At 36.5% G+C, this 21,318-nt stretch overlaps 1 protein-coding gene across 2 annotated transcripts in view; it reads right to left on the bottom strand.

Annotated features, from left to right (window-relative positions):
* The window catches only part of FRMPD4 (FERM and PDZ domain containing 4), a gene marked incomplete at both ends in the record, with an annotated part of 559,025 nt that overhangs the window by 26,847 nt on the left and 510,860 nt on the right, over positions 1-21,318 (bottom strand). Inside the window, 5 exons of one of the 2 annotated variants that reach the window (XM_081278110.1) lie at positions 1,947-2,066; positions 4,152-4,283; positions 8,447-8,554; positions 10,860-10,964; positions 19,372-19,423. In XM_081278110.1, the coding sequence (XP_081134236.1) occupies positions 1,947-2,066; positions 4,152-4,283; positions 8,447-8,554; positions 10,860-10,964; positions 19,372-19,423 (517 nt within the window). The remainder of the gene's footprint in view (positions 1-1,946; positions 2,067-4,151; positions 4,284-8,446; positions 8,555-10,859; positions 10,965-19,371; positions 19,424-21,318) is intronic. The other variant, XM_081278111.1, reaches the window with a different exon arrangement.

Raw genomic sequence — 21,318 nt, 5'->3', positions numbered from 1 at the left:
ACCTGTAACTACTTATTTGCAACTAACGAGCTAATAAATGAAGCACATGGTCTTAACTGGAGTGGTTGGCCCTGTGCTGGTTCTCAGCAGGAATATGGGGAAGATGCAGTAATGGATCAGCTGAGAATCAGGTTTTGTTTCATGCAATCATGTCTGGGTTCCCTGGCCTATTAGGGAACAGGGGACATCATTGACAAGTAAAGGGTCCAGGTGACCAAGTTTAACATTTAAAAACTTAAAACATGACAGTCTCACTGTTTCGAGTGGAAAATCCAGAGTACATTTATTTTCTTGATTAAACAGAGTATGAATTGAACAGGATTTGATGCATCCTAAGTGTTCAGGGTCATCTTCATGAATATCAATCATCTTATTGAGCCATAAATACCACAGTCTCTTCTAAAGACCACTGACGTAGTGAAAGTTTAACTGGCCTTACCCTGAGGGCTCCCATGTGCTAGAATGTTCTCCTTCTTTTATTTTCTGACTTCATTTCTGATCTCTAGGGCTTATTATCACTTTATGTGATAATTTCTAACTTCTAAAATCTATCTTGTCTATCTCTCTTCTCTGTTCTATCTCTCTTCTCCCTATCCAACTTTTGAGGATATCAAAAGCTTTGAAATACATCCAATACATGTGTACCAACTACTCAGAGTTAACAAACGTTTGTTTGTTATTGAATATTTGAGTGAGAGTAATAGGATATGGTTATAGAAAAATATAGAATCATCTCCTAAATATCAAATTGAATAAATTTCTTTTGGGACAAACTGTGCCAGATACTCATTCCTGGAAGTTTTTGCTTTTGGGAGAATTATATCCTAGAATCAAATATCAGATAGATGGTCTAGGAAAGTTCTATTAACTGAAAAGTAATAATTCCAGTATAATAAATATAACAATATTTCAGAGCAATCTAAGCACCAAATAAGTGCATGAGTAGATACATAAATAAAGGAGAAGGGAAAAATATTTCTTACAGTAACATGCAAATTAATAGATGAAGAAGAAATTATGGAATTAGGCACATAATTTTCTACCATTATAATATTAATAGATTCAGGAAAGAATCATCAATTAATACTAAAATAGTGGGTAAAAATTTGATGAGATACAGGATAATAAGAGTTGCACAGTGATTCCACAAATTAGTTATTAATTACAAAAGGAAAAGTAGTAACTCTGGGAAGGACAATTTTTAGAATACCACCTAAGAGTTAGACTTGATAATAAGGGGATAAACTGCCATCATGTGCTTCCTGATGTGATGCATTGAAGAGGACACAGTCACTCATCTTATTCTTTCCAAAATATATAACCTCAATGTAATCATAAAAACATACCAGAGAAACCAAAATTGATAGATTTCTACAAAATATCTGATAAGTACACCTCAAGACTCTCAAGGTCATAAAAGTCAAAGAATGGCTAAGGAATGTTCCAGAGACAGGGAGATTAGAGAGAAATGACAACTAGATGCAAAATGAGATCCTGCTGTGAATTTTGATCCAAATAAAAATTGATATAAAGAACCTTTGGGGGACATTAGGCATAATTTGGATACAAACTACAGATGAGATAATGGAAATAACATCAATGTTAAATTTCTTGATTTTGTGAATTGTACAATGATCATATAAAAAATCATTTAGGTTACTAGAAAATGTACACTGTATTTAGAAGTAAACACACTTGATTTTGGTAACTACCTTTCATGTCATTTAGAAAAAAAAAATGTGTGTATTTTCCTATGGAGAGAGAGACACTAATAAATATGGAAAATGTTAATCATTGCTGAACCTGAGTGGAAAATATAGATGACTACTTTTACAAGTTTTTAGGATGAGGACTAACAGGAAAAGATCTCCCCAAAAATAACTCAAGGAGAAAAAGTTAATTTATCCCACAACCTTCGTATAAACCATGCTAAATTTTTCACATACCTGAACATAGAGATACTCAAAAGCAACTGGATCTCTCCTTAACAGGTCAATTGGATCCTTTGGGACAAAGCTAATTCGGAAAAGACACCTCATCTTATGGGAACAGGGCCTCTGTGTCACCTGGAAGAATAAACCCATCACACAAGAACCTTTCAGTGCCATCTGAGAGATGACTGAGGGACAGAGAAGCAAAGTTAACTTTCTTTCCACACTAGAGTAGTCAAAAGTTCTTTTAGTATTTATCATGGATACTCATTCCCTGAAAACTTCATCTTACCTTGTGACTTAGGTTGGGTTTCCCAGAAGCAGGCCTGGAGATGAGGGCTTCCATGCAAGGGACTTATTAAGGAACTGATCCCAGGAGAGCCCAGTATATGGGGGTGGGGGGAAGCAGGTCAAGATAGGAGAAAATATAGTCCTTTGTAGGATCATACGAATTCAAACAAATATTTACATTAAACCAATTTTTACTCCACTCAGAAATTGTAATAATTACATCACATTGATTTCAAAGATACATAGTTGGTTTGTTTCAGGATATTTAAATAAATTTTCTTAAGTTTTGTTTACCTAGTACCAGAAGAGATTTAAAAAAAATCTTTATTCAATAAATCAGCATGACATATTCTTTGAAGCCTATGAAGTAGACATAAGTTTAGAGAAAAAGTATAAATGGTAAGATAGAGTTGTGGGGCTTTTGTTAGACTCATAGTAACTGGCTATCTGTCCGCATCCCCTTGTAACTTTTTGCTACAGGCTAAAAGCTATTTCCTGCAAATACCTGTGACCATCTGACAGCACAAGGCAAACCTGAATAACTAGGGAGTTACCTATCCTCAGATGCAGCTCACCAACAATAGCAGACCATACAGTGGTGGACAAATGCCCCAGCTACCTCACCCATTGGGTGGGATACTTCTGACATGTATTTTATACTCTCTCCCATAGTTCCCCAGTTGGAGTGAGTTGTCTGCAGTAGAAACTGATTTGATGATATAGTCCTTATTGACTTCCCAATTGTTTCCATTCCCTTCCTCATTCCTCCTCCAGAATTTCCCAAGATCTCCTTCTAAATAAACCACATGCACTCCAATTCTTGTTAAGCTCTGCTTCTTGGATGCAGATATTGAGCTTCCAGTTGATGGATTCTGTATATCAGAGATTGTTACTTTATAATAAGGCACAAATAGTTCAGTTTCCAAGAATGCTTTAGCATAGGTCAAAATAATAAACAATCATTAGAAACAATTTAATATATGTATGGGTTGATTTAAATCTGATATAAATAATAGGTCAAGTTTTGAGAAGAATATAAACCAACACAAATGGCAACTTTCCAATTCATTACCTCCAATTAGACTAAATCAAGAGAATCAGGGATTATTTGCAGGACTCAATGTGTGGGAAACCAGTTTTTAATTATGACACAAACAAGAAGCACTTTAGTGTGATGGTACTTTCTGTCCATCCATCTATCTGGTGGTATCTTGATGCTTCAGCTCCTGGTATCCTCTCATTACCTCTCTCTAAAGTTCCATCATCACTGAACTCTTGCATGTAAGAGGAATTTGTTGAAACTTCTTGGATATTCAACAAAAGACTCCTCTTGTGTGGAATTACAGACAAATGAGGATGCTATGCTGAATTCAGCAGCCAAGCAGTCTGCTTGTCTCCCCAGAGAACAGATGGGGGTGGCATCTTGGTAACCAGGAACTGGGACACATTGGTAGATCACATATTTATAGTGGGCAGGACTGGGGCAGAGATTTTAGGCTTCCCAAAATAATTTTAATTATATATCCAAAATTTAAGACAACTAAATTTGATTTTTACTTAATGTACATACATAATCTCAGAAATCATTTCTTTTTAATGATTTCAAGAGATCAATGATCAAAATAGGGGAACAAGTCATTGTAATAATATAAAATATAATTCTACAGAGCTGTATTGCCAACAAGTAGCTGCTGAGTCTTTGATGAGTCTGTTTGGGAGATCAACTGGTGGTCCATGAAAGATTGACAAAAAGGGAATAATCCTTCTTGAGGGGTAAAATGCCTCCGGAATGCCAGCGGTCCCTTCAGTGAGAACACAGGGGATGCAGTTACTACACTGAAAGGATTAAAGGAAGGGACATTCTGAGACTACAAGCTTGGCTTTGCTCTTACCAGCAACATCAACACTTGAGAGTATAATTTCACAGACCTGAGTAAGTGTCTCCTGTTCATGAAGTAAGAGCAGCTTGGTGCCAGCCCCTTCCGTCCTCTGCTCCAGCATGAGGGAGAAGTGCTCGATGCCTTTGATGGAGAGCTTCTCTTGAAGGGTTAAGATGACATCCTTACAGAGGAAATAATGACATAATGAGATCAAAATCAAAGGTACCCCTTTTGGAGTCTATCATGACTGGAAAGTGTTATATTTTTAGGCTTTACATCTTGAAATTGCATATCTTTGGTTGATTCTGAAATTTAATGCTTCAAAAAAGTACACAAGTGAGGCCTTCCTTCTCTTAGCCTTTTCCTGGTCTCCCAAGTACCCAACATCTTTATGGAGTTCAAGACCTAAAGGTACATAGCTGTAGGAGGAGCTTACTTACCAAGTCATGTCTTAAATTAGAAAGGGTGTCAATAGATGGTGTAATGTAGTTAGTTCAAATCTCCTTCTATATGAAGTAGTTATTAAACCAGCTTTGAAAGTGGTCTGCTTCAGGGGTATAGCCTGAATGCCAAATCTACCACTTGTTTTTGTAAATAAAGTTTTACTGGGACACAGCCATGACTATTTCTTTGTTATCTATATACTGTTTTCACACACCATATCAACAGAGTTGAGTAATAGCTCATGAAGCTTGAAATATTTGTTATCTGGCCCTTTACAGAATGAGCTGGCACCTGGTCTACCTTTCTGCACAAGGAATATGGAAAGGGTGAGGAAAATAGACTTTGGAGATAGTCTGGTTTCTTTTTTAAAAATATTTTTTAGTTGTAGTTGGACACAATATCTTTATTCATTTTTATGTGGTGCTGAGGATTGAACCCAGTGCCTCACACGTACAAGGTGGGTGCTCTACCTCTGAGCTATGGCCCCAGCCCGGAGATAGTCTGCTTTCTAATTGCAGCTCTACTTCTTATTAGCTGTGCATCTTTGGGCAAGTTTTTTAATTTATAAGTATCTTAGTTTCCCTATCTGTAATCTGGGGATGATTATAATGACTTCCTTGGAATGGATATGAGAATTAAATGAGTTCATATGTAGAACACATTTATTAAAACACTGTTTGGCACAGAGTTAGGGCACCATAATTGTATACATTTATTTTACATCTCTGTGGAAGGGGGAATGGACAAGCTCTGTCAGTAATCATTTGTAGTATTAAACATTTATGATCAGAAAGGTGTTCCATATAGAAATATACACACATTTGCTGCAAGGCAAAAATGAATCTTTTCAATCTTTATTTTTTTTCATGTTATTGAAAATTAGGAAATTATCCCTCATCAAGAAAACTTATATTCAGATGCTAAATTCCTGTATAGCAGTTGTTCTCAACCAGAGAAAATATTGTCCCATAGTAACATTTGGAAATTTCTGGAGACATTTTTTGGTTGTCACAATTGGGCTGAGGATGCTAATGGCATCAAGTGTATAGAGACCAGGAATGCTTCTAAACATCTTATAATGCACAGGACATTCCTATATCAAAGAAATATCTAGTTTAAAATCCCAATAGTGTCAAGATAGAGAAACCTATCATACATAAAGTTTTCTTTTACTGACTTTTCTGATGTTTGATTCTTCTCTGTGGCCCTTTTAAAATTTCTCCAGGCCCTCTTAAAACAAAATTCCCATATCCAAATAAATATGAAATAACACATCCCAATACTATTATAACTATAATGCACCAAAAATATATGGAAAAATCCCTATATCCACCATACATGCCCCCCCAAAAAAACTGTTCAGTAGAAATGCCTTGACTATGCTGAATTTCACCAAAAAGGTTTCTGCTTCATAATTTCTGCACAAGGCCCAGTAAAGAGAAAAATAAAACCAGCCTTTCTTTGTATGGCAACATATACTTTATAAAACTATCTCCCCAACCACTAGGGAGGACACTAAAAATTGATAGCTATAGTTTTTTCCTATTATAACTCTGTAGCAAGAATTTTGGCAATTTTTATTAAACAGTGTTATATTCCTTTCATAACTGTACTATTTCTATTTTACGCCTACTAGCCACTGTCTATTGTGATAATAAAGCTGTTAGGTGCAAGATAAGATAAGTTTGATTTGATGTGAACTCTGCATTGCTCCCTGTCTTCTCATTGTCATCGGCAGTCCTTGGGGAGATCAAACTCAGTCTAGTCTGGGTTCCTATAATAAAGACACCAGAGGAAATTAACAACAGAGCTTTCTTAAATTTAGTTTTGTTTCTGTTAAGATATCCATCAAAGTCTTTACCTATAGTTTCAGGTGGGGTAGGGATTTCAGTGGCAAGGAACTGACTTGTTGGTAACCAAAAAAGGCCATGGTATTAGAGTTGTAATATATAGCTATACGGGTTACTTTAGGGGTCTGCAAACCATGGCTGTTGGGCCCAATCAGGACATACCCATTTGTTCACATATCATCTCTGCATTAACAGATTAACCTTGCCTAAACAAAGATGTGGCCCTTTGCTTCCATTCATGGGAAGTAACTTCTCAATCTTTGGAATGTCCTGCCTGACAGGAGTATTTTTGTTTAACCTGGGCCCTGGGCTATACCACTTGATCTATGCTAACAACTGTATTTATGGTAGGGGCCTTTGGCCATGCAATATCAGCCTGACCTCTTGAAGGGGTGGACATTAAGGTCACCCAGGTTTGTTTACATGGCCAACCCCCAATAAAAACTCTGGACACCAAGGTTCAAGTGAGCTTCATTGGTTGACAGTACTTCGTGCATATTGTCACACATAATTTCTGGAATAATCGATCATTGTGAGCATGAATCCATTAGGCGATAACACCTGGAAGCTCTCTCAATCCTTTAAGTGAAATATTAAACCTGAGGGTGGTCTTGAGGATTTCCCAAACCTACCTGTCTATGGCTATTTTCCTTATGCAAAGACAGGATTGAACAGTTGAACAATCAAATGAGTCACAAAGCCTAAAATATTTATTATTTGGCCTTTTGCAGGAAAAATTTGTCAATCAATAAGAAGATTAACATCACACTATAAATTGGTATTGAATAGGAAAGAGGAAAATGACTTTTTCAGTGATCACCATTTAAAATTAGCAGTCTTGTGTGAAGGAAGTTAAAATCAATTGGAATGATTGAAAGATGACTTAATGCTCCAAAATCAATCTACTAATATTGTCTATTCTATTGCCTACTAAATAACTATGTGTTTAAAGCAATTCAAGACAATCTGCTTGCTGGTATCATGGCCTTTTCAGAAATCCTTCCACATGTGAGGTCTATGCTGATTAATTTAAAAAAATAGAATTAGGGATTGACTACTGACAGACATTTTTAAACCAGAGTCGATATTCTCTTGATAGAGTACTGTACAGATTATCATTAGGTAGTTTTGCATCTCCATAAAATCTTTTTTACTGTGCCATTTGAAGAAAGCCTATTTTAGGCTGATGTAGCATTAGGGAGCAGTCCATTTCTGTACACACTTTTGTCCAATAATAATAAAAAAAAGAATATGCATTTTTCTTTTCTGGGAAGGAAACATGAGGAAAAATAGGTGTACACTTTGCTATAATGGCTATTATGTAAAATTCACCCGTGGCTCTGAAATCATAGGATTGCTTTGTGTCACTTCCTTTCTACCACTTCTCCTAAGAAGCATGCTTCATTTCTGACTTTTTATGCATTATTCCCATGAAATTGGTTACAGCAATTAAAAGTAACTGTAATCTTTACATTATTCTACCCCTTGTTTTTGCTGGACACCAAAGTAGCAGATATTCAATTAGCAGCTAACATCTTAATCTTCTTGGTGGCTGACATTACTGAGAAATCATGCTGGCTTTGGGCAGGGTGCCAAACCTTCTTGGTGACTGTCACACTATTTTAATTAATCTGCAGTTGCATTAAAATGACTAGCCGTAGTGTTTCTTCATTGGGAGCATATTACATTGTTTCACAACAACAAGGGGGTTTAAAAAAAGAGCAGAACCTTCTTAGTTTAAGCTTTTTGTTTTTGTTTGATTTTAAATATTCATGGGGGCTGGGGTTATGTCTCAGCGGTAGAGCGCTCACCTTGCAAGTGCAAGGCCCTGGGTTCGATCCTCAGCACCACATAAAAATAAATAAATGAATAAAATAAAGTTATTAAAAAATTAAATATTCATATGTGACCTTATATGGGAACAAGTAAAACATTCATAGGAATAAAGGGATAATTCTGAAAGAAGGTGTTGCCACTCTGGCATTATAGTGTGAATCATTCACTTTGTACCTGGCACTGCCTAGGTACAGATGTTAGTAGGTCATCTTACCTTGATGGAGGTGCTGCAGTCAAAGCGGAATGATTTGGTCTGCCCATTTTCCAGATAGACTTTCAAAACATTTGGCATAAAAAGAAGTGAATTGTCCTTAACAGTTTCCTGTTTAATAACAGAAAAGGGGTGGGAAGGTTGCAGGTCAGTCAAATTAGGAATCTACTTTGGCCAGTGGCAACACATATCTATACAGTCTATTTTAATCACAAAATAAAAAAAACCTGATACTCATTGGAAGATACAAATAAAAAATAATACCTTTTTAATTGAGTTTCAGTGTTAGAAAGTACAAGCAAGCCCAGGTTTCTGCAGGGCAGGATGAATTGAACAGAACAAGGACTGGTAGGGATGCTGTGTGATATAATGCTGTTGGTGCCTGGCAGTGGTCATGATGGTGACTCACAAGCATTAATGAGTCTGAAGTGCAAAGTTGTGTGTGAAACTATATTTTACCTCATTTAGGAATGTTCCTCAAACTCAAAAGGAAAAATATAAGGAATGGGTTAGTGTGTTAGAGTTAAACATTAAGTCTATAATGAACAGATCACAATTTAGAAATACCTTGAAAAGAGATGGCACTTTGAAATACAACCAAAAGAAATGTATGCTTCCAGATGTTTTCTTTAATTTGAAGTCATGAGAGAGAGAAAATAGGGAGGAGGAAGCATGTATGTGTGAGTTCTATGAGTCCTAGGGGTGAACTGAGTTATGAACATGTAGTTGGCTACCAAGTTCACAGGGGCTGAGGGGGATTCAGCAATCATAAAACCATAAGGCCCTTGGTTTGAAGATTGTGGGAACTACAGACAAGATTCTCAAACATTTGCCAGTATCTTACAGTCCCAGTAAGTGCAACCCCTTCCTTTCACATGCCTGTTTCTTTCTCTGCCTTTCCTGTCTACTTCCATGGACTTCCCACATGACTTTTCTGCAACCCAATTTATTGAGTAAATCTGGATCCACATCCAGGTGAAATGGCACCTTGTAACCAGGAAGAGTGGAGGTAGACTAGGCATGAAGAGGTCACAAAGGCTGAGGAACAGACATGGGACTGAAGGTCCAGCATCCATAAGCCTGTGGCAAGGCAATGGAGGTTAAGAATGTCTGGCCCTCAGAACTGTCTTCATACACCAGCTAACTTTTATGAGCTCTATTATGTCCAGAGATTAATTGACATTTGCTACAACAGCTTCTAGAATCATATTCCTTCTATAAATGCCCAATCTCAAGCTCAGAAACTCTGGGAAAAAAGGTGATTTTCAGATGACCTTCTGAGAGATGTACTGATTGCTTTGTTCCTTCCATCCTTCAACTGGGACAGATTGTTGTGAATAGATAATATAAGCTAACCCTGTATCCAGAATGATGGGGATTCACCAAATAAGCAGAACCGAACATGCTCACAGGGCAGCAGAAAATGCTCACAGTGCACACAGTGTCAGCCTCAGGCCCTTTTCCATAAGTGTCACAATAGTCTTGACAGATTGACCAGTTAACTCCCTGCCATCTATATAAATTGACTAGAAGACTCATAAGTGCCTTGCCCAGGATGTGCAGGCCTACATCTTCCATTTCTGATCCAGTACCAACCTCAGGGAATAGTTTGTGACCAATAACAAAATATCACAAATGAGATATTATCATTGTGAATTTATTTAAACAATGTTAACAAAAACAACAAAACTCAACAACAAAATCTGGCATTTCCAAGACACCCCCCCTCCCGCCGTCCCCAAATATTAGTACCTTGGACAAAAGATTTGTAAAAGCTACACTATGTTCTTTGGAAAAAATTGTAACTAAAATATCCTACTGATGTTTGCATGATTCATTTTGAAGATCAATGGAATGCTTGTGCAGTCATGCTTTCTATTAAGACCTATTTAACGGGGATCTGAGCAATATTTCCTCAGTTCTGGTTGCATATATAAAACCTTTCCATCGTTTTAATTTTTTTTTGCTATTTTATAAGTTCAAAGATCATAAATTTTTGATAAGGGAAAAATAATACTTTTCTCAAAATACACAATGGTCTATTGTGTGGAACAATGCTTAGTTGGCCCAATAGGAAGAAATCAGTGAATGTCTCAAAGAGGACTGTTTTACCCAATATGAATGAGGCATGCTAGTGCACACAGATCAGATAAACTCTGGTGCAAAGCAGAGAGGTCTCTCACCCTAAATATGTTCTAGGAAACATTGAATTATCACATATTCTAGCTATGTTAAGGGGCCTGAGTTACAACCTGGTGATCTGTTAAGCTCTTCGCATTCCTGAGATTCAACACGCCTGTGAAAAACAACAACTAGTTTTGATTGATCATTCTAGTCAAATTACTGGCGTTGCTTAAATGCTAAGCTCCTACCTCTGTGACCCTCTCAGTCACAAAGCAGATGACTCTAAACTCACCGACACTTGGCCGTTGATGATTACCTCCTCAGAGAATCGTACTTTGACAGGATTGGACTTTAATCTTGCCTTTTTTGCAGCACTAATAAATGCTGATTTGGGAGACTAGAAGGAAAGAAAATATTTTATCTGGTTACTGATAACATAATGTGAACCATGTAACAATTGTTTTTCATCTTCATCCTCCAAGAAATGTAATATTTTTGCTAAAATGTAGAATATTTGGTACATTCCCAACTTAAAGAAGAAATACAAATTTTGAATGTAATTGAAATCCTGTCATGCCCATAAACTAATAAGTCGGATTTAGCCACCAGACCAGAAATATGAAAAGCATGTTCCATGTTGTTACTGAGAACATTTCCAAGGAGCTTTTAAAATGACAGCAGTGAAAGTACATAAACCCTAATTCTTTTTTATTAATTTTTTTTGAATTTATAAATGACAGCAGAATGCATTACAATTCATATTACACATATAGAGCATATTTTTCATATGTCTGGTTGTATACAAAGTATATTCACACCAATTCATGTCTTCATACATATACTTTAGATAATAATGTCCATCACATTCCACCATCATTTCTAACCCCATGCAGGAGGCATCACTATACCAGACCTTAAACTATACTACAGAGCAATAGTAACAAAAACAGCATGGTATTGGCACCAAAACAGACCAGTAGACCAATGGTCCAGAATAGAGGACACAGAGACTAACCCACAAAATTACAGTTATCTTATATTAGACAAAGGTGCCAAAAACATGCATTGGAGGAAAGATAGCCTCTTCAACAAATGGTGCTGGGAAAACTGGAAATCCATATGCAACAAAATGAAATTAAACCCCTATCTCTCACCATGCATAAAACTCAAACTAAAAATGGATCAAGGACCTAGTAATAAAACCAGAGACACTGTGTCTAATAGAAAAAAAGTAGGCCCTAATCTCCATCAAGTGGGATTAGGCCCAAACTTCCTTAATAAGACTCCTATAGTGCAAGAATTAAAATCAAGAATCAATAAGCAGGATGGGTTCAAACTAAAAAGTTTCTTCTCAGCAAAATAAACAATCTGTGAGGTGAATAGAGAGCCTATATCTTAGGAGCAAATTTTTACCACACACACACACATCAGATAGAGCACTAATCTCTAGGGTATATAAAGGACTCAAAAAGCTAAGCACCAAAAAAACAAATAACCCAATCAATATATGGGCCAAGGACCTGAACAGACACATCTCAGAAGAGGATATACAATCAATTAACAAATATATGAAAAATGTTCATCATCTCTAGCAATTAGAGAAATGCAAATCAAAATTACTCTAAGATTTTGTCTCACGCCAGTCAGAGTGGCAGCTATTATGAAGACAAACAACAATAAGTGTTGGTGAGGATGTGGGGAAAAAGGTACATTCATACACTGCTGGTGGGACTGCAAATTGGTACAGCCAATATGGAAAGGAGTATGGATATTTCTTGGAAAATTGGAAATGGAACCACCATTTGACCCAGCTCTCCCTCTCCTTGGTCTATATCCAAAGGACTTAAAAACAGCATATTACAGGGACACAGCCATATCAATGTTTATAGCAGCACAATTCACAATAATTAAACTGTGGGACCAACCTAGATGCCCTTCAATAAATGAATGGATAAAAAATGTGGCATGTATACACAATGGAATATTACTAAGCAATTAAAGAGAACAAAATCATGGTATTTGCAGGTAGATGGATGGAATTAGAGAAGATATTGCTAAGTGAATTTAGACAATCCCCCCCAAAAAATGCCAAATGTTTTCTCTGATATAAGGAGGCTGATTCATAGTGGGGGTAGGGAAGGGGGGCATAGGAGGAATAGACATAGACCCTACTTCTAATACAGAGCCTTGAGCACAATGTGGAAGATGAGGTGGTGGTCAAATCTAATATTGGGTTTTTGATGACTTGCTCATTAATCATCTATTTTAATGAGGTGGAGAAGAACCGCTCAAAGTTCAATATTCCCATTGTTATTCATATTTAGAATATATGGGCATGTGAGCAAGCAAGTTACACACTCACACACATACAGACACACACAAGCACTCATGATGCTTTATGTATCTGCACACTGAGTTTCAGCCTCTTTTTGGTAACCCGTGATCTATGATACTATTGGGCAGGGTATGAAGGAGACTTTAACTTAGAATTGAAAATTGAATTAAAATTTTGCCTTATAGGTCCTCCAAACTTTATGATTCTTTCTCTTCTTTTACTGGAAAGAGCGGCTGAGTGACACAGTTCTCTCTCAGAAATTGCCAGTGGAGTGGAAGAACCTACTTAGAAGGGTGCTGGGATTGGGGGATTCTTTGCTGTATGATTTTGATAAAGTTGCTTAATTTGAGAATCATTCTTATCATATAATTTTAATGACACTTAAATGGAAGGGAATTCACCTCTAATAGTTGTCTACTATGTTACCAGCATCATTTGTCTATTTTTTAAAAGAGTTACTTTATTTTACAGAACCTAATAAAGAGGTAAATATTTAGCTATGAATCATATAAACTAAAGTGGTCAAATATTGGCAACTGCCTAGGGTTCAGGCTAGTATTTTTCATGCTATATAGTTCTAAGATATTAAGACTGTTGCATAATGAATTCTATTAATTGACTCTAGAATCAACACAGAGGTTGAATCTTCTGTGTATTTTATTAATCTCAAGGCACAAACACCTGTTAGGGTGACCCATACTTTGGATTTCATGTAAAATGAAAAAAAAATTTTCACATTCTTGTCCAATACAAGTAGTATACAATCAATTAAATTAACACCAAACATGATAATATGGATAGATAAAATGTAGTATGTCCATGCAATGAAATATTGTTCAGCCATAAAAAGGAATAATATACTGACACATGATATTACATGGATGAGCCTTGGAAATGTGATTATGAGTGAAAGAAGTCACTCATAAAAGACTGTATATTATATAGTTCCATTTACGTAAAATATTCAGAATAAGAAAATTCCATAGAAACAAAGTAGATTAGTAGTTGCCAGGAGCAGGGAGAGGAGAGACTGGGGAATGATCACTTTAATGGATACCAGGTTTCCTTTAGGGGTAGTGAAAAAGTTATGGAACCATTATTGAATGGCAATGTTGTACAACATTATGAATATACTTAATGTCATTGAATAGCACACTTTAAAATGGTCAAGTTTATGTTATACGTATTTCACTATAATAAAAATCCAGCCACTGATGAAAAAACATGATAAAATGTGTATGTGGTGTGTGTGTGTGTGTGTGTGTGTGTGTGTGTGTGTGTGTGTATTCCTGTGTGCAGTTTTTGCCTTAATACTAGGAGAATCCTAATATTTGTAAAGATATCCTCTACACCTATACAACTCCCAACATTTGCTAAGACTACTGTCTTAAAAGACTGGATGAATGGACGGTTTAGTTCTCCAGAACTTCAACTGATCCACCTATGAAAGACATTTTAAGAGAATGGCTGCTCTCTTAAAAAAACAAAATCAAAATAGTGGTGGTACAAGCCTGTAATCCCAGCTATTCAGGAGGCTAAGAAAGGAGGATCATAAGGTCAAGTCCAACCTTGGTAACTTAGTGAGACCCTATCTCAAAATAAAATTCAAAAATTTCTGGGTATGTAACCCAGTGGTATAGCACTCCTGGGTTTAATTCCCACTATTACAATAGACAAACAAAACAAAACAAAACAAAAAAACAAAATTAAACCCCCCAAACCAAAAGAACTCTGAATGGGTGTTCCCTCAAAAGAACCCATCTTTAAACATGCTCAAGTTTTAGAAGTCCTACTACAGAGCTTAAGTGATATGACAGTGGTGTTCTCATCAGTATCTGTGTAATTATAGGCCAAGTTTAGTGATGATTAACGAGCAAATCATACAGTGGGGAGTTCATTTGCTTTTGATACGCCATTTTTTAGCTGAAGGGAAAACATTATTCTCCCTTAATGATTTTAAGCAGGCAGTATTTACTTTGGCACAACAAGTGAAGCGCCTGTAATAAAGCTACCCAGAACAGACACTAATAATTAGATGAGATGTTTCAATGCAGTAATACCTACTTTTCCAGCATTGTTTGGGAATGAAATATTTCACATGTGTTCAAGGTTTTAGACACCGAACTTTACTCCTCTGTGTATTCTGTTTTTTTAAAAAAATATTTTACCATATTTTCTATAATGTTCTACAGAATTCTTTGTGTCAATAAAAAAGTATATTTTCTGGGTATGGTGGAACACACCTGTAATCCCAACAGCTTGGGAGGATGAGGCAGGAGGATCGCTGGTTCAAAGCCAGCCTCAGCAATTTAGTGGGACTATAAGGAGTCTTGAAATAGAAAATAAAAAGGGTTAGGCAAGTGGCTCAGTGATTAAGCACCCCTAGGTTCAATCTTGATTTTTTAAAATATGTATATTTAATGGAACTTAGTTTCTGGATGAAATAATTTCGTATAATCTTAGAATGCAGTGATGTTCCCAGGGGTCATGGAAGTATATAGGGTTATTTCTTCACAGAGTAAATGACTCCAGTAAATGACTCAAGTAGAACTTGCTAAGCTGGGGATTCTCTGTCTTCTCTGTAGGTATAACGTGCCATCTCTGGTAGCCTCATTACTGTATTTATTTACTATGCCCTACTGACAAACATGGTAATCTATGAAGAACAGAAAAGACACTACTAGATGGCCAAGGCTGTTAAATAAATATTAGTTTATATATATAATTTGAAATTAACTGAGCTTTGATAAAAGTCTAAGAGTTCACAAGTTCATTTTTCATGTTCTGGATTCTGTTTCATATACTCAATTTACATTTAAAAATTACTTTTTGAAAATAAAAACATAAACTCTCCAAGTCTGAAGGCTACTTAATAAGAATCAACAATGCAATGGCTTACTTTACTGGCCAGAGATACTGATGGTTGGTGTAGTGTAAACTACAGTTTTAACTCAAATTTTCTTTGTTACTCAAAAAAAAAAAATGTACAAGGTACACCACTCAAAAACCTGGTGAGTTAATTCTTTGCAATTTATAGGTGCTTATTATAAGAATTTCTTATCCTGTGGTGGAAATGATGATTATTTTCATTTAGAATAATCATTCTTCTGCTGTTAATTGTAAGATTAGTAGGCCATTAATTAAATCTTGTACCCTTTTCCAAGTTTGCTTTGGCTAAGATGGTCACAATAGAGGGTGGTATTGCTCCTGATGTTGTCAGATACTCTTAGAAGTAACTAGAATATAGTTTGAAAAATTACATAAATAAGATTGATTCCTGAAACTGAAGTGTAAGTTCTTGAACTTGTAGTCCTGTAGCTCTATGATACTTCTTATACAACAGACATTGAGTGAAACATTTGGTAAGGATAACCCTGCAGTTATCAATGGGTAACTTAGTTTTGAGTCCCCACAAAGCAAACTTTAAGAGAAGGACTACCAAGCAGGTAGGTAATTTGGGAAGTGCTCAATGGTAGAGCACTTGTTAGTATGCTTGAGGCCCTGGATTCAATCTATAGCACCAAACACACACACACACACACACACACACACACACACACACACACCATCCTGGGAAAATACTACTAAATACAGACAGAGATTTATACATAACAATTTAATCTGCAGAATTATTTATAATAGTAAAACATTAAAGACAGTGTGAAGGGCCCAATGATAGGGGCTTAGTTGAGTTAACAGTTCAAGGTAACATTTTGCAGCCAGTTAAAACAATCTTATAAAGAATTGCTGATGACATGCAAAAATGCTTATGAAATACTAAGTAAAAGAAGCAAGATACAATTGAGCATCTAATATGATATTGGCTGCCAATAAGGCATAGAAAAAAGAGACTGGAAGGAGGTAGTTTGAAATGTTTACACTTGGTTGCCCCTGAGAAAAAGTTTTACTGATTTTTAATTTTAAAAAATTTTTCTGCTTCAGAATTTTCTTCTGTATTTCTACATTTATTTCCTAGGGAGAACAGTAAAAATGTAGGGTGAAAGAGTCATTCATAATACTTTTAAAAAATTATCAAGAAATTTCATGGATCCTTAGACTTTTGCCAGGTCCCCTTGACCTGGGCCTTCCTGGAGATAGATTTTTGTGGCTGGATAAATATTGGTTCTCTTGTCTTTACTGGACCTTATAATTGAGAAGAAATGCAAGTAACATAAAAACTGCTAGTGTGCAAGTTGCAAAATAAATTAAAATGTTAATTTTTATTGTCTATAATAAAAGTAGAATTTATGAATTATCTCTTGGTTTGCTTTGTCATCTGTTTCTGTATGTCAATCCTGGTTGCCAAAAGGATACTTAGCAAATAAAAGAAACCCAATATTTTAAAGAAACAATTTGCTGGTAGGAAAATCCAAACACAAACATACAAATAAAAAATTGTAGTCTTTTCTCCCATTTGTCCTCTTGTCCATATCTAATGTGTCTATTGAAATAATTTCAGAGTATGAATTCCCACAATTCAGAGAAGAGAAAGGTCATATATGACTAGAATAAGACAAGACTTTAGGAGGAACAGTGGTTCTCAACTGGGGGCAATTCTCTTTTCATGGAACTTTTGGCAACGTCTCAAGGCATGTTTGGTTGTCAGAACTGGGGAAAAGGGTGCTGTTAGCATCTGATGCGTAGAGGTCAAGGATGCTGCTAAATATTGTACATGACAGTCCCACAACAGAGAATTTCCAGTATGACCTACTACAAAAATAATTTGGTTTAGAATAAAAATGGTTCTGGTCTTGCATTTCTAATAGATTATAAATTAGGGACAGAGAATTCCAGAAAAACAATATAAACTTGAAGTTCCAGCAGTGGTTTATAATCACTTCCTTACTACTTACAATAGACATTTACATTGGCTTTATCAAAATGTATTTTCCTGCAACCAACAAATTACAAAGTATGGATAGATTTGAAGTAGGTGACAATGACAATTTGGTTAAATAAAACAATCTGAAAACAGCCCATCTGTACTTTATGTTAAAGCATACAGTAGGAATCATAGAATCATGAGATGGTAGCAAAAGGGAGCCCTTGGAAATAATATGATCTCAACCAATCCTCATATAGATAAGGGACTGAAAGTTCTGGACAGCTATGAAAATCAGTAGACAATAAATTATGCCATCCAGGACATATATAAAAAAAACCTCTTAGTTCCATCTCTTTGACTGAATTTAAACATGTGCATTTGAATTTGAGGCTGCTGGATCTGAAAGAACTAAGATTTGAGATCTAGTACCAGTAATATTATATTATAATTTATTGTCTGGGTTAGTTCTGTTTGTGGTCTTATCAGAATTCTGAATACATTTTTTTCCTACCTAAAATGCCTAGACTGGACTGGGGATGTGGCTCAAGCAGTAGTGCGCTCGCCTGGCATGCGCGGGGTGCTGGGTTCGATCCTCAGCACCACATACAAATAAAATAAAGATGTGATGTCCACCGAAAACTGAAAAATAAATATTAAAAAATTCTTTCTCTCTCTCTCTCAAAAAAAAAATGTCTAGCCCACTGCTCTTAGGAAAATTTTGGGATGGGAGAGGAGAAGCGCTCCAATTCTATGGTGAAGGAAGTAGAAGCCTAAGCAGGTTGGAATCTTTGCCCCTCCATGTAAAGGGCAAACAAACGTATTGATTGATGATAATCATTTTGGGAGAAATCTGAAAGAATTTGCCTTAGTATTTTTTTGTTTAACTGACAATTATGAAATTCACAAGTAACAGCAAGTCTATAGAAATAGAAAGTAAATTAGTGGTTGCCTGGAACTGAGCGTGGGAACTGGGATTAATTGTAAGTGGGAACAGGGATCTTATTGGGTTGATGAAAACTTCCTGAAACCAGACTGTGGTGATGGTTGCATACTTTAGTAAATTTTGTAAAATCTATTGAATTATACTCTTAAAATGGTTGAATCCTATGGTAAGCAAATTATACCATGATCATTGTTTTTTAAAATCATGGGAACTAAATTCAGTATGATTTTAATCTCTTTCCATCCTCAGAACCAAACTGAAATCAAATTCAGACAAATCATATTTCCTCGAGGACCACCTTTAAAGCAGGCAAAATATTCAGTTATTTACCAAATTATTTAGACATAGATAAGAATAAAACTTGTTCTTCAACTTCCTACAATTAGATATTCCCATAAGACTTGTGATTCTTAAGCCGGAAACCACAGTCTTGAGTTTGGTGTTATTTCTAGATGCGAGAATTTCATAGGGCTGAATAGCTGATTGTCTTTCAAGATATTTAGGAAACACATAACTTTCTTTCCTCTCCAATAGATGGCTTTGCTAATGCGGAGTACAAAGTACAAATACTCAAGAATTCCGAGTCTGCACTGTGAATGCATGTTATTTTTCTCTACTGTTATTCATTGTCATGACTTCTGTAAAGTGGGTGGGGAGACTAGAATCCCGAGATCATTCAGTGGCACTTTTACTCACAGAACACTTACAGGGTAAGGCTGAATGACAGTGAGGAGTATTGATTCTTTGCAGCTTCTGTAAGAGAGAGAAATAAACATATTTACAAAATGCACAGAGCCTGGACTCAAACAGTGACAGTTTTCTTTGTAAATGAAATGTGTGATGTGTTGGCCAATGTTTCTTAGGCTCTCAGGGCAGAGTAAATCAAACAGCTCAGAAGAGGGCTTTCAGACCAGAGAGAAAACCAAAATCAAGTGTTTGCCGAGTGTAACAAACTGTCCAATTGAAAGCTTCCTAGGCGGATTACATTGGGCAATATTATCTGTGCTGCTGAACAGCAGGACCCTAAAATAAGACTTGGCGAGGGAAGAACGGTTTTAGAAGCCTCAACTCAATCAGTCTGTACGCTTTTTGCTGCTCTCAGAATTGATTCTCCCCTTCTGATTTTCCTTTAGCCTGCTTTTCTTTGCCGCTTAAAATTTTCTGTACTTTTCTGCAAGGGGAAGGGATTTTAAAAATTCTGTCAACTTGTGGAACATAATTATCTTCTCAGGGTCAGCATTATGAAAGATAAATGTCATTGGAGGTTGCTTATGTAAAAACAGCATCCCAGCAAACATCCCTCCCCACACCGTTCAGCTCTGTACATCCAGTGCCAAGGACCCTGAGCTAATAAGTATTTCAGACAGGCACCAATTGGGAAATATTGCTCACAACAGGGAACCCTTCATAGTAAAGCAGAATAATGTCATATAATGGTTTATTTAATTTCCTCCAAGTAACCCAAACCTTCCAAATGACTCAAACCCTAGAGAAAAATCACATTATGGGTTGTAATATTTTTCTTCCTTCCTTTCTTTGTTCTTTTGTATCATAAGTAAGAGAAAGGTCAGTTGCCATTTTGTTGAAGAGGAGCTGACTTTTTCTACTTTAGGTTGTAATTAATTACCTGCTTTTGTGATTTATTGCCTGAATGATAAAGGCAAAGGGATCTGTTGTAATTCTCTTCTCTTGAGAAAAGTCACTGCAGATTGTACCTCCCTCACTAACTGATTTGTGGCTTCACCTACTCATCCTGGCTATTTGGACCATGAACTACTGATTTGTCAAAGGTGATGTGAATCTTGAGGTAGAGAGTGAGGTACAGGAGGAGAGGGATGAATAGGGCAGGAAAAGAACTAGAACTATAAATCCAGAAAGAACCAGGACACGTAGGCTGATAGGGATACTGCAGCAGGTAGATAGCATACTGTTGACAGTGGCCCAGCTTCTTTCACAAGTTCTTAGTTTTCAAGGCTGACAGAGAGCCCAATAACTGCAATAGAGAGAGCAACAGTATAATCAAATGTAGTTTCAGTGGGTAAGATAAGGATCGTGCCCTGCTGGTGGGCACATGTGTAGATACATGGAGCAGTTTGAGGAGCAATCTGGCATCACCAGGTCAATATCAGTGTCAAAACACTGTTATCCAGCCAGTCTACACTAGCTTTACTTCACAAAGAAATTCTTCCACTATGCTTTAAGGGGATATGGATATTCCCTGCAATAGAATGTGTTGGGGTGAGGGGTTGAAGGGAAGTTGGGTGTCCATCTCTGGGTCAGCAGATAGGAGACAAATATGCAGAAAGCAACATAAACAGAAGCAAAGTACTGTTCCCTAGTTTCCACACTTCACAGGAAATAATAAACATTGAGGAAATAAGAAATGTGACACAGCCCCACAGTATAAAGAATCTGTGAGTATGGCAGCCACTTCAATGAACTTGTCTCTCCTGCCTGGCCTGTTCTGTCCAAATTTGCTCTCACAGCCCTCAGTAGCAGTCCTGGGAACTCAGCCTCTGGGACCAGCTGATGGGACTGAGTGTTAAAAATGAGCTAATCAAATTTCCTGTTTCCAGAATTACTATTAAGAGACACAGAGACTAAGAGAGTTGGGAGCCAAGACATTTGTGGCAGAGCATCTGAGTAAA

This window comes from Spermophilus citellus (genome assembly GCF_964194105.1).
Source record: "Spermophilus citellus genome assembly, chromosome: X".
Classification (NCBI taxonomy): domain Eukaryota; kingdom Metazoa; phylum Chordata; class Mammalia; order Rodentia; family Sciuridae; genus Spermophilus; species Spermophilus citellus.
The sequence above is the reverse complement of the archived record's forward strand: the minus strand, read 5'-3'. Positions and strand labels throughout refer to the sequence as shown.